Raw genomic sequence first — 12,250 nt, forward strand, 5'->3', positions numbered from 1 at the left:
AAACCGCTTCACCCGCCTCTTATTTCGCGTGCAGCCTGTCGACTAGGGAAAATACCGTCTCCCCTTGCCACAGAAAGCTACCAACCTGCTTCCTAGCTCTCCTTGGAGACGTCGGAACGACTCCCTTAGCAACAGCATCCCGTTCCCTGACAACGGGGCTCCGTTTTGTGACGTCAGCACGCTGTGCGTGGCGTCCTCTCGTCCTCCCCAGCGCCAGATAACCGCCCCTCTGCGCCGGTTCTATTCTCCTGTCCATCCCGCGCGCTCGGACCTGACGCCACCAACAATGGCGGATCCCGCAGAGTCACCGGCGTCCGCATCCACCCCTGCCCCTAACCCGCTGCCGGCCTGGCCGTCGTCTTCGCCTTCGCCGGTGTCCCAGCAGCAGGTCGGCCTTTCGCACCTTCTGGGCTCGGCAGGGCTGGAGGCGGGGAGCGGTGGTGGCGCCCAGCACCTCTTCTTCTCCCAGGACTTGGTCTCGGGCCGCTACCGGGGTTCGGTGCGGTTCGGCTTGGTGAGGCAGATCCACGGCGAGGACGACTCGGACTCGGACTTGGAAGAGGGCGGCAGGGGCAGCTCGGCGTCGGAGTCTGGGCACGAGGAGAGTCGGACCAGGCCGCTGCGGAGGGGCTACGTGCGGGTGAAGTGGTACCCGGAGGGCATCAAGCAGGACGTTAAGGAAACCAAGGTAGACGCAGCCATCGTGATACCACCTATGTGTGGGGGTGGGGGGTGAACTGTCACCTGGCTGCACAAATTCGCTAACAGTTGCCTGTTCTCTTAACCCTTCTGGTTGAAACAGAGAAGAAAGTGAGCGAGTGCTAGTGGCAGAGAACCCTGGCTGAGGGTTGAAAGCAAATGGTTGCATCTTGGAGCCTGTTTTCGTTACCTGTATCCGAGGCAGCAGAGTATTGGCGTTAGGTCTGAAGAGAGAGAGGGACAAGTGTTGGGTTCGTGGGGGAGAGAGAGGAGGTGGTTTTGGCCTTGGCCACATAAAAAAAAAATTGGTGTTATGTAACCTAACCCCCGCCACTCCCCCCCCCCCCCCCAAGAACAAAGATGGGGGCATGGTACCTCAGTGTAACTTTTATGTGCCAAGCAGTTGAGTCGGTCATTGTACTTGTGCTGGGTGTTAATTCCTCTTTATTACCACTGCAAATCATAATTGGCTATTGAAGCTAAAATATGAGTGTTAAACTCCTAGTGGAGGTCTTAAAGTATTTATGGTGTTGATGTTTGGGCTACAATGTGCTCATTTGCTTAGAACCCACCAAAGAGTTCATACTAGAGCTGCAAAATTTTCCAGTTCCAGGAAGGAGACTGTAGACCAGGCCCAGATATCTAACAACTGCATCCTAATGTGTTGTGGGACTACAGGCTCAAAATCCTTAGTCTGTTCTTGGGTTCAGCATAAAATACTGATGCAATTTTTGCAGGAACCAAAACTTTGAGCTGTGTGTCTTCTCTCCCTGGTGGAGCCCTGTGTCTCTATCCCTCCTCCTCCCTCCTCCGAAACAGGAGATCACACTTTCCCAGACCAGTGAAAACCCTCTCCTCCCCTCCTTTGCTGCCATGGGTCTACCTTAAACCAGGGCTACTGAATTCCAGTTCTCGAGGTTTCAAGGGCAGGCCAGGTTTTCAAGAAATCCACAGTGAATGTGTATGAGAGATTTGCTTGCATATGCAAATCTCTCTCTTGCATATTTATTGTGGATATCCTGAAAAGCTGGCCTGCCTGTTGACCTCAAGGACTGGAGTTCAGTAGACCTCCCTTAAACCCTGTTGGTCTAGTGACCTAATGGGGCAAGAGTGATCCCTAGTCACTCTGACCCTGGTGTCTTAGCAGTCAAAATGGCTGCTGGGGGGGAGGGGGCAAAGCAAGGAAAGGCCCATTTTGGCCTAATTCAGTCACAGATTTAATTTTGGTTGAAACTGAAAAACCTGATTTGTCACCCTCTATTTGGGACTTGCAGCACTGAACTGCTTTTGGGATGCAAGTTTAAAACCAGAACTGGCATCTCTGTAATCCTGTGTTGTCTGATGTATGAAAGAGTTCCCTTTGTTCCTTTTCTTCCCCTTCTCTTCTCCCCCCCCCCCCCCACCCCCACATATTTTGTATTTATGGAAAGTCAACAAATAAACTGTAAGTAAAACATTTTTATCACCTACAACTAGTGATTCTTATGGCTTATATTTTAAGAGAATTAGCATGGCTATTGCAGTACTTGTGAGGAAAAATGTTTGCTTTGTGTGATTATTAATGCAGTGTAAATGATGGGAAGACAGTGTTTGAAAATGGCATGGATTTGCCCAGTAACAGTGATTGACCTGTAAAAGATGAAATAGATGGCACAAGTTCAAAGTTTAGAATAAAATGGCATATTTTACATGTGTGTCCCCTCCCGTCCCAAATTTGTGCTGTTGTAACATTACAGAGGAGTTTGTCTATTGTGGAAGCCCTGAGATTTTTATAAAGGAACCTGATGCTCCCCACATTTTCTTGGTGGTAATGGAAAAATAGCTTGCTGAACTGATGCACTTCTGAAGAGGAAAAAAAATCGTATGCCATCTTGGTTTAAAAATAGCTATTCCTAGTACATGTGAAACCATTGTAGAATGCTACTGAAGCCTTGTATTACTAAAGGGTGGTGCTTTAATATGGAGTCTATTGCATAGTGTTTAATTATTTTTGCAAGTCATAAACATTTTTGGTACCCAGAAAATACTCTGATTTTTTTGTAATGGGGTTAAAAACAATTTGTACATCACTGGAACAGTATATACAGAATTGGTTTTAAAACAGTTCTAATTTAAAATAAAACTTTTATGTAACACTAATAGAGAGCATTAAGAGATGAGTGGTCAGGATTCAAATGAGACCACCAGAAGCAAGTTCACTTTTTTTTTTTTTTATGCATTATAGCTCAACTTTATTTTGCTACTGTCCAGTTCTGGCTGCACAGAAGTAGAGAATGGGTATTGGGAGGGGGAGGGAGATGCAATGAGTAAACACAAAGAAAAGTGTTAAGATAAATGCCCCCCCCCCCCTTCCTTTCAGCTTCTTAAAAAAAAAGAAAAAAAGACTCCTGGCTACTTGTCCATGCTGTAATATTTCAGTTTCCCTATGCTAAGTCAGTCTTATAAGTGAACTATATTCATATAACCTAAGTATAGAATTTAGGGTGTAGTTATCATTTTGAAGAAGTAATTAAGAGGCTGATGCACAAAGTTTAGCATGCTAGGAACGTCTGATTTTTGACTTGTTCTATCTAGCTTAGCGTGCATGTTATTAGCAAGTAGTGCCTACTACCATGATTGGTAAGATGGATGCAGAACCCATTTGTGCAATGATAATCCTATGCAAATGTATTAAAATGAGCATTCTGAGTGATGCACAGAGGAACGCCTAACTTTAGCATTCAAAATTTTACTTGCCTTCCCTCAGGCTGCCCCCTCCTGATGATTTTATTTGGGACTCTCCTTGCTGAAAGGCCCCCAGCTGATGACATAGGGGCTTCCCTCAGCCAATTGGCTGTCTGCTTGTCTCCCCCCCCCCCCCCCCCCCCCCCCACAGCTGATGACATGGGGGCTTCCCTCAGCCGATTAGCTGTCTGCTTATTTCTCTGTCCCCTCCCAATTGACATCATAGGGGCAGACAGCCAATCAGCTGTGGGGGGCAGAGAAGCAATTCAGCTGGGGAAAGCCCCTATGATGTCGGCTGGGGGGGGGGGGTGGTCAGCAAGGAGGAGAATCTCAAGCGAAAATCAACAGGGGCAAGCTGAGGGAAGGCAAGTAAGCTGCAAGAGAGAGGTGGAGCCAGGATCAGAGCACTGCAGAGGAAAGACATTTGGACAAGTACTGCAGGGGAAAGGAAGAGAGTACAGAAGTGGGATTCCTAGGCATGTGCAGAACATGGACACTTACCGAGAGACTGCTTGCTAAATGTGATTTTCCTTTGAGCATTGCTCACTATTTCAGAATTGGTAACTGCTACCGTGTATCTAAACGGACATGGTTTTTAATGGGAACTTTTGAGCATCGGCCCCTAAGTATACTGTGTGTGAGGCTGTAAGCCTTGGGTGTCAGTTTTTGCATGAATGGTAAAAAGAAGCCTATTGACCAATGTATGATTACCTGGAAAACTTAAATTTCAGAGCTTATTTCATTTCCCAGATATCCATTGGGTGAAATCATATTTTGTCTTTAACCTTTTGCTGTGTGTTAACAACGTGAAAGGTACTTGGAAATAGCTATCATATTAGCTCAGGCTTTTTGATGACACCCCTCATATTTTCCCAATATACAGTGAAATCTGGACAAGTACCCAGTATTCGCACAGGATTTAGAAAATATCCTAGATCTTAGGAGGCTATTATTAAGAATAAAATTACAGAGCACATACAAAAGCTTGGGCTACTGAGACAAAGTCAGCATGGTTTTAGTGAAGGGAAGTCTTGCCTCATAAATCTACCGCATTTTTTCGAGGGGGTGAACAAACGTGGACAAAGGGGAGCCAGTGGATATTGTATATCTAAATTTTCAGAAGGCGTTTGACAAAGTGCCGCATGAAAGACTCCAAAGGAAACTGGAGAGTCATGGGATCGGAGGCAGTATATTATGGATTAAGAGCTGGTTAAAGGATAGGAAGCAGAGAGTAGGGTTAAATGGCCATTATTCTCAATGGAGAAGGGTGGTTAGTGGGGTCCCTCAGGGGTCTGTGCTGGGACCGCTGCTTTTTAACATATTTATAAATGACCTCAAGATGGGAGTAACTAGTGAGGTAATTAAATTCGCAGATGGCACAAAATTATCCAGGGTCGTCTCATCGCGGGAGGAGTGTGAAAAATTACAAGAAGACCCCGTGAGACTGGGGGATTGGGCGTCCAAATGGCAGGTGAAGTTCAACGTTGACAAGTGTAAAGTGATGCATGTGGGAAGGAGGAACCCGATTTACAGCTATGTTATGCAAGGTTCCGCGTTAGGTATATTTGAAAGGTATTAATCCGCAAACGAATCTTTTCCGGAGATGGGAAGGCGGTAGAACGAGAGGACATGAAATGAGATTGAAGGGGGGCAGACTCAGGAAAGATGTCAGGAAGTATTTCTTCACGGAGAGGGTGGTGAACGCTTGGAATGCCCTCCCGCGGGAGGTGGTGGAGATGAAAACGGTAACGGAATTCAAACATGCGTGGGACAGGCATAAAGGAATCCTGTGCAGAAGGAATGGATCCACAGAAGCTTAGCTGAAATTGGGTGGCGGGGGGAAGAGGGGTTGGTGGTTGAGAGGCTAGGATGGGGGAGGGCAGACTTATACGGGGTCTGTGCGGGAGCCAGTGATGGGAGGCGGGACTGGTGGTTGGGAGGCGGGAAATACTGCTGGACAGACTTATACGGTCTGTGCCCTGAAAAAGACAGGTACAAATCAAGGTAAGGTATACACATATGAGTTTATCGTGGGCAGACTAGATGGACCTTGCAGGTCTTTTTCTGCCGTCATCTACTATGTTACTATGTTACTATGTAGGAGTTATGGACCTAGAAAGGGATCTGGGAGTCATCGTGGATAGGACGTTGAAATCTTCAGCTTAATGTGCTGCGGCGGCTAAGAAGGCGAACAGAATGTTGAGTATTAGAAAAGGGATGGAAACCAAGCATGAAGATGTTATAATGCCGTTATATCGCTCCATGGTACGACCGCACCTGGAGTATTGTGTTCAGTTCTGGTCGCCTCATCTCAAAAAAGATATAAAGGAATTGGAGAAGGTGCAGAGAAGGGCGACAAAAATGATAAAAGGGATGGGACAACTACCCTATGAGGAGGGGTTAAGACGGCTAGGACTCTTTAGCCTGGAGAGAAGGCGGCTGAGAGGTGATATGATAGAGGTTTACAAAATAATGAGTGGGATAGAGCGGACAGATATGAAGCATTTGTTTACGCTTTCTAACAATAATAGAACCAGGGGACACGATGAAATTAGAATGTGGTAGGTTTAAAACAAATCGGAGAAAGTTTTTCTTTACTCAGCGCGTAATTAGACTCTGGAACTCATTGCTGGAGAAGGTAGTGACGGCAGCTGGCCTTGCTGAATTTAAAGGGGGTCTGGACAGATTTCTGAAGGAAAAGTCCATTGATCGTTATTAAATTTTGGGTTTTTTGCCAGGTTCTTGGGGCCTGGATTGGCCGCTGTCGGAGACAGGGTGCTGGGCTTGATGGACCTTTGGTCTTTTTCCAGTGTGGCAGTGCTTATGGCTTTCTTTTTGTACTTTGAATTGCTACCATATATAATGGTATATAGCGTGGGCGTTATGCTTTTTCACTAGGGCTTTGTTTGGTTTGTTCTGCACTACAAAGGTCTGAATTACTTTGAATGGAGGATTTTGCGTTTAGGTTATTTTTAAAACGCACCTGTAAAACCTATATACATTGAGTCTTTAATCTCTGTTTTCAGTTATTGGAATTAAATATGTTGTATACTGCCTTAGGTAATATACATATATATATTTTAGGACGGTAACAAACTAATGAATATGCCTACATCTTTGTTACATTTTGTGGCTTGTTTGTGGCTGTATTGGTACACAATGGGATAGCTACCCATTGTTTGATAAATAGGAGTACAGCTGCCCAAATTTTCTGTACTTTTGTTGCTTGGAGAATTGCGCCTCTGCCTGCTTTCCTTGCTAGTTAGGGATTCAGACATTTCGGTGATTTTCCATTGGAAGAATTCATCTGAGTGCATTCTTAGATAACAGTAATGAAACTTGTACAGCTTTTAAGTCTAGAAAGGTCAGTGTTTAATGATTTTGGGACAAGGAATGCACAAACATGAAGGAGTTTGAGGTTTTTTTTTCTCTTTCCATGGTATGACTGCACCTCGAATACTGTGCGCAATTCTGGTCACCACATCTCAAAAACGATATAGCGGAATTAGAAAAGATAAAGGCTAAAGTGTCTGGGGCTCTTCAGCTTGGAGAACAGAAGGCTAAGGGGATACAATATAGGTCTATAAAATACTGAGTGAAGTGGAACAGATAAAAGTAAATTTACTACTTAGTCGTTTCATTGCATGCCCCTAGTCCTAGCATTTTTGGAAAAAGTAAACAAGTGATTTATTAGGATTTATTTATCGCCTTTTTGAAGGAATTCACTCAAGGCTGTGTACAGTAAGAATAGGTCAAACATAAGCAATAGGCAATTAGCAGTAAAAATTCAAATACAAAGTATGGAATAGAATACTACCTAAAACTCTTTAAAAAATAAAAAAAAAAAGCTGGAGAGCAAAATCTATTCAGAAACTATAATCAATTTGCTCTTATATTGGCTCCCACTCAGAACATATAGAAGATCAAAGAAATACTTTAACAAAAGAAAACTGAACTGCCTGGGGTGCCCCGAATAATCTACTATCATGGGTTCTAACAGATCCTCCAAACCCAACTGCAAAGAAAACATCTCGCAAAGAGAAAAAACCTTGCATCCAAAAAAAGAGGACCATTCAGATATTAAAAATATCAATGTCATGAGTAAGAGTCAACATGTCACTAGAAAAATCCCATTGTTTGTGTCCTCCTGAGGCAGATGCGAAATAGGGGGGGGGGGGGTCCCTCTGTCGAGGATATTGCAATGTGTCACAGTGGAACTTTGAAGTGAGCCCCAGGCTGGATGCCCAAAGAATTTAGATGTGGTGATAACCTGATTACCACCTGGGTGGTTAAGTCTGTGTTTGGCTTGTGCACAGTTTTGCATTTTTTTGGTGGTGTGGATTTTTCTAGTGACACATTGACTCTTACTCATGAATATTTTGAAGATCTGATTGGTGTCCTGTTTTTTTGGCTGCAAGGTTTTGTTTTTTTTTCCTCAAGTTGTTTTCCTTGCAGTTGGGTTCATAGGATCTGTTAGAACCCGTGATAGTAGCCGTTATTGGGGGTTTAGCCATTGTTTGGGGCACCCCAGGCAGTTCAGGTTCCTTTTGTTAAAGTATTTTTGATCTTCTATATGTTCTGAGTGGGAGTCGATATAAGAGCAAATTGATTTAATAGTATACTACTTACAATTTCAACACAATAGGTAATAGAACATTTTAACTGATAGTGAAGGGTAAACCTATATTCTATTATCCACTCCTACCTCAGCTGAGATACAATGTTTAACGATCTTTGACCTCTCATGTACAACTTGTCACCTTACTTTCTCTTACTCGCTTACCTATCTATATTTTCCATCTTTGCTTTATCTTCACTATCAATTAAAATGTTCTATTACGTCTTGTGTTGACATATGTAGTATAACTATGCCATACTTTGTATTGTTTGAATATTTACTGCTGTAATTGCCTATTACTCATATTTGATCTATTCTTACTGTACACTGCCTTGAGTGAATTCCTTAAAAAAAAAAAAAGTGGTAAATAAATCCAAATAAATCACTTGTTTACTTTTTAAAAAATGCTTGGACTAGGGGCATGCAATGAAGCTACTAAGTAGTAAATTTAAAACCAGAGAAAGTATTTCTTCATTCAGCACATAATTAAAGCTTAATAGGGTTTTAAAAAGGTTTGGATAATTTCCCAAAAAGAGTCCATAAACCATTGATGGACTTGGGAAAATCAGCTGCTTATTTCTAGGATAAGCAGCATAAAATCTGTTTTACTGCTATGGGATCTTGCCAGTTACTTGTGACCTGGATCGGCCACTGTTGGAAGTGGGATACTGAGCTTGATGGACCTTTGATCTGTCCCAGTATGGAAACGCTTATGTTCATTTTGCAGTCCTCTGGTATAGCTTTAAGCAGCTGGTGTCATAAATGTCCCATTAGAGGTTGATAGAGGGAAAATTCTTGCAGGCTGAAGATGTGACCTCATTTGAGTTTCTCCTAGAAAGGTTCGCTAGGTCTGGTGGTCATGTCCTTAACACGATACTTATGATAAAATACATTTGCAATTGGAGAAGTAGCCTAATAAAGCAGCAGTTTGAGAACTGGAGGAGCCAAGTTCAAATCTCACTGCAGCTCCTTGTGATCTTGGGCAAGTCGCTTAACCCTCCATTGCCTTAGGTACAGACCTAGAATGTGAGTCCTTCAGTGACAGAAAAGTTCCTACTGTAGCTAAATGTACTGTGCTTCAGTAGCCTTTGAGCAAGCAGTATATAAGAAACTAAAATAAGAAGAGCCATCAATCAATATTCTACACAAATGTTGGGCATTCTGATTCCATTGGATGGATGGATGGTGTATTAAATATGCAGTAGATCAAAAGTAAAGATGATGGGGCTATAACAAAGTTCACCCGTCTGCTTTGCTTCAGAGTTCACTGTGTTGCTCATCAAAATTTTATTTTTACCAAAGGAAAGTTAAAAAGTTGTGTTTATACCACTCAAATTTTGCTAATATTCTAATATTGATCAGATTTTTGCACCAGATGTGTGGACTGAAAGTTCTTGAGCTGTGTGTAATTAACTTTTAAAAAAGTTAAAAACAACCTATGAAACCTGTTCACAGTTGGGTGACTTTTTTTTTTTTTTTATTATTTCTGGAAGAAAAATCTAGTTGGTATATGTAGGCCCTGCCGTTCATGAAGGGTTGTTCCCATAGGCATGACACAGCAGTAACTACCTATTGAATTCTGGCTTGTGTGCAATTTTAACTTTAACTAAACATGATAAATAACTGATTGAAAGCTGCTTTTTTTTTTTTTTTTTTTTGGTTTTCCGCCTTCACATTAAATGGGGTTTAACATTCATGTACTATTCTGCCCTAGGAAATGAATCATAGCATCTGCATTTGCCAGCCACTTGAATGTTAGCTTGCAGCAGCAACATAAAACTACTAATGCTCTGAATGTGTTATGCTCGAATCTCTATTCCTAGCTTCACTTATTTTGCTGAAACACTATGTAACAATGTGGTACATTTAGCTGTTTGTCATTGCTGAGGGGAGAGCAGATGGATCCCAGGAGAGCAGCTTTTAATGTAGGGTATGAGCTGCAGGAGAAGAAAACAAAGATGTTTTCATGGCTTGTAGTGGTTTGTAACATTTTTGAATGTGTCCTTTTTTTTTGCATGTTCCAGGTTGTTGGTAATAGCAAGTGCATGTTTTGCCTTCCATGTTAGAAATGAGAGGCTGTGGTGTCAGAAATGAAAATGTATTATTGGTGCATTTATAGTCCACTTTATACAAGGCAGGTATACAAAGTAACATAAAATTATAAAACACAAAAAAACAATATGGCCACATAGTCAAATTAATTCTTATACTATTGCACATGGATAAAAAGCATGGATGTTAGCATAGACAGGATACTGAACATTCACGTCACAAAACACATGACAAATCATCCTCTGATATTAAAAGTAAGGAACTGCATGCAGATCTTGTCTGCCTTTAATGATACTACATTGGAAATAGCATCATTCCAGCATAATTGCTGATATTCATTTGTTGGGTATGAATAGAACTATGCTAGTACTGTACCAGTAAGACCAACATACTTCAAGTGCCCCAATAAAATTTGGTGAATAATGGTATCAGATGCAAAATGTTATAAAAATGGTCTATTCCTGGTTTGATCACAATCACCGGTTGAAAAAAGCAATGTCCCGAGGCTTCCTGAGGATCGTCCCAGGGGGCCTGGACGTGGTGCTTTTTTCTGGCCATGGTAGGAGCCGTGCTTTTCGGTATAGACTAGGCAGAGTAGTTCCGTTTCAGTGATCCAAGTTTTTTTCAGAGGACTCTCTCCTTTTGGGTGGTCGTAGAAGCGGTCGGGAAACAAGAAATTCTTCCTCGTCTTACTCCCATCCTCAGCAATGAAGATTTGCGGGCTCAGCCTCTGGTTCAGGTAGGAGCTTGGTTGGCGCAGTGTTATGGGCCCAAATTACTTCAGACCAGTGGGTTCTAGAGGTTATTTGCGATGGGGTTCGCCTTAAAGTTTGCTTGTCCTTTTGTCCGCTTGTGTGGAGTCTCCCTGCCGTTCTCTGCTCAAAACCAGGGCTGACAGGGACATTTTACGCAGACTTCTTGACCTTCAGGCTGTCTAGTTCCTTTGTCAGAGCAGCGTCTAGGACATTACTCCATAAACTTTCTGGTTTCCAAGCAAGAGGGTTCCTTCAGGCTGATTTTAGATCTCCAGGTGGTCAATTGAACCCTCAGGGTGCCCTCGTTTCGTATGGAGACTTTGCTGTTGGTCATTGTGGCGGTGCAGACCGGGGAGTTTCTGACGTCGCTCAACCTCACAGAAACCTACTTGCATATCCCTACCGACCGGCACACCAACGTTCCTTCAGTTTGCGGTGCTCGGCCAGCATTTTCATTTTCGGACTCTTCCCTTCGGGCTTGTGACTTCTCGGCTGTTTACCAAAGTCATGGTCGTAGTAGCCGCAGCACTCAGTATGGAAGGCATTCTAGTCCATCCTTATTTAGACGATTGGTTGATCAGAGCAAAGTCTTACCAGGAGAGCGTTCAGGTGACAGCTCGAGCAGTAGACTTCTTGAAGTCCCTAGGTTGGGTAGTCAGTGCACAAAAGATCCGTCTGCAGCCATCTCAGTCATTGGAGAACCTGGGAATCTGTTTTGACACGTTGCAGGGCTGTGTTTTTCTTCCGCCGGCTCATGTCCTCAAACTGCAGTCTCAGATTCGTCACTTATTGTAGTCACCGAGGCCAGCAGCCAAGAATTATCTTCAGGTCCTGGGTTCCATGATGACGGCGATTGAGGCAGTGCCCCCCTGGGCCAGGGCTTCAGAGGTCGCTTCTTTCTCGGTGGTTGTCACAGAAGGATTCTCTACATCAGAAATTGTCACTTCCAGCTCATGTGGCAGACTTTCTCAATCGAAGCATGCTAGATCCCGGGGAGTGGGCTCTAAACGATGTGGCGTATCGGGCGCTGGTGAACCGTTGGGGGGGGGGGGGGGTTCCCCAAGATGGACCTATTTGCTTCCTGGCTGACTGGTCTTCTTTATGCCTTTCCTGTCTGGCTATTGATAGGGCTTCTACTTCAGAGAGTCGAGTTGCACAGGGGCTGTCTGATCTTGGTGGCGCCGGATTGGCCTCGCAGACCGTGGTATGCCGATCTTCAGCGGCTTCTAGTAGAGGATCCATTCAAGCTCCCGGTCAGGCAGGATCTTTTGGCTCAGCTTCGCTCTCGTCGGTGTTCTACCTTTTTGAATTATGTTTGGACCTGGAGGAGTTTTGAGGCCTGGTGTGAGGAGCTCGGGATAGCTCTCTTTCACGTGTCTTGTCTTGCAGATTTTGGATTTTC

General features: G+C 43.6%; 1 protein-coding gene across 1 annotated transcript in view; it reads left to right on the top strand.

Moving 5' to 3' along the window:
- Window positions 1-225: 225 nt before the first annotated feature.
- The window catches only part of UBE2O (ubiquitin conjugating enzyme E2 O), a 126,713-nt gene continuing 114,688 nt past the window's right edge, over window positions 226-12,250 (top strand). Inside the window, exon 1 of the mRNA XM_030208196.1 lies at window positions 226-688. Coding sequence (XP_030064056.1) covers window positions 287-688 — 402 coding nt within the window. The 5' untranslated portion in view covers window positions 226-286. The remainder of the gene's footprint in view (window positions 689-12,250) is intronic.

The sequence above is a fragment of the Microcaecilia unicolor genome, chromosome 6 (genome assembly GCF_901765095.1).
Source record: "Microcaecilia unicolor chromosome 6, aMicUni1.1, whole genome shotgun sequence".
In the NCBI taxonomy this organism is placed as follows: domain Eukaryota; kingdom Metazoa; phylum Chordata; class Amphibia; order Gymnophiona; family Siphonopidae; genus Microcaecilia; species Microcaecilia unicolor.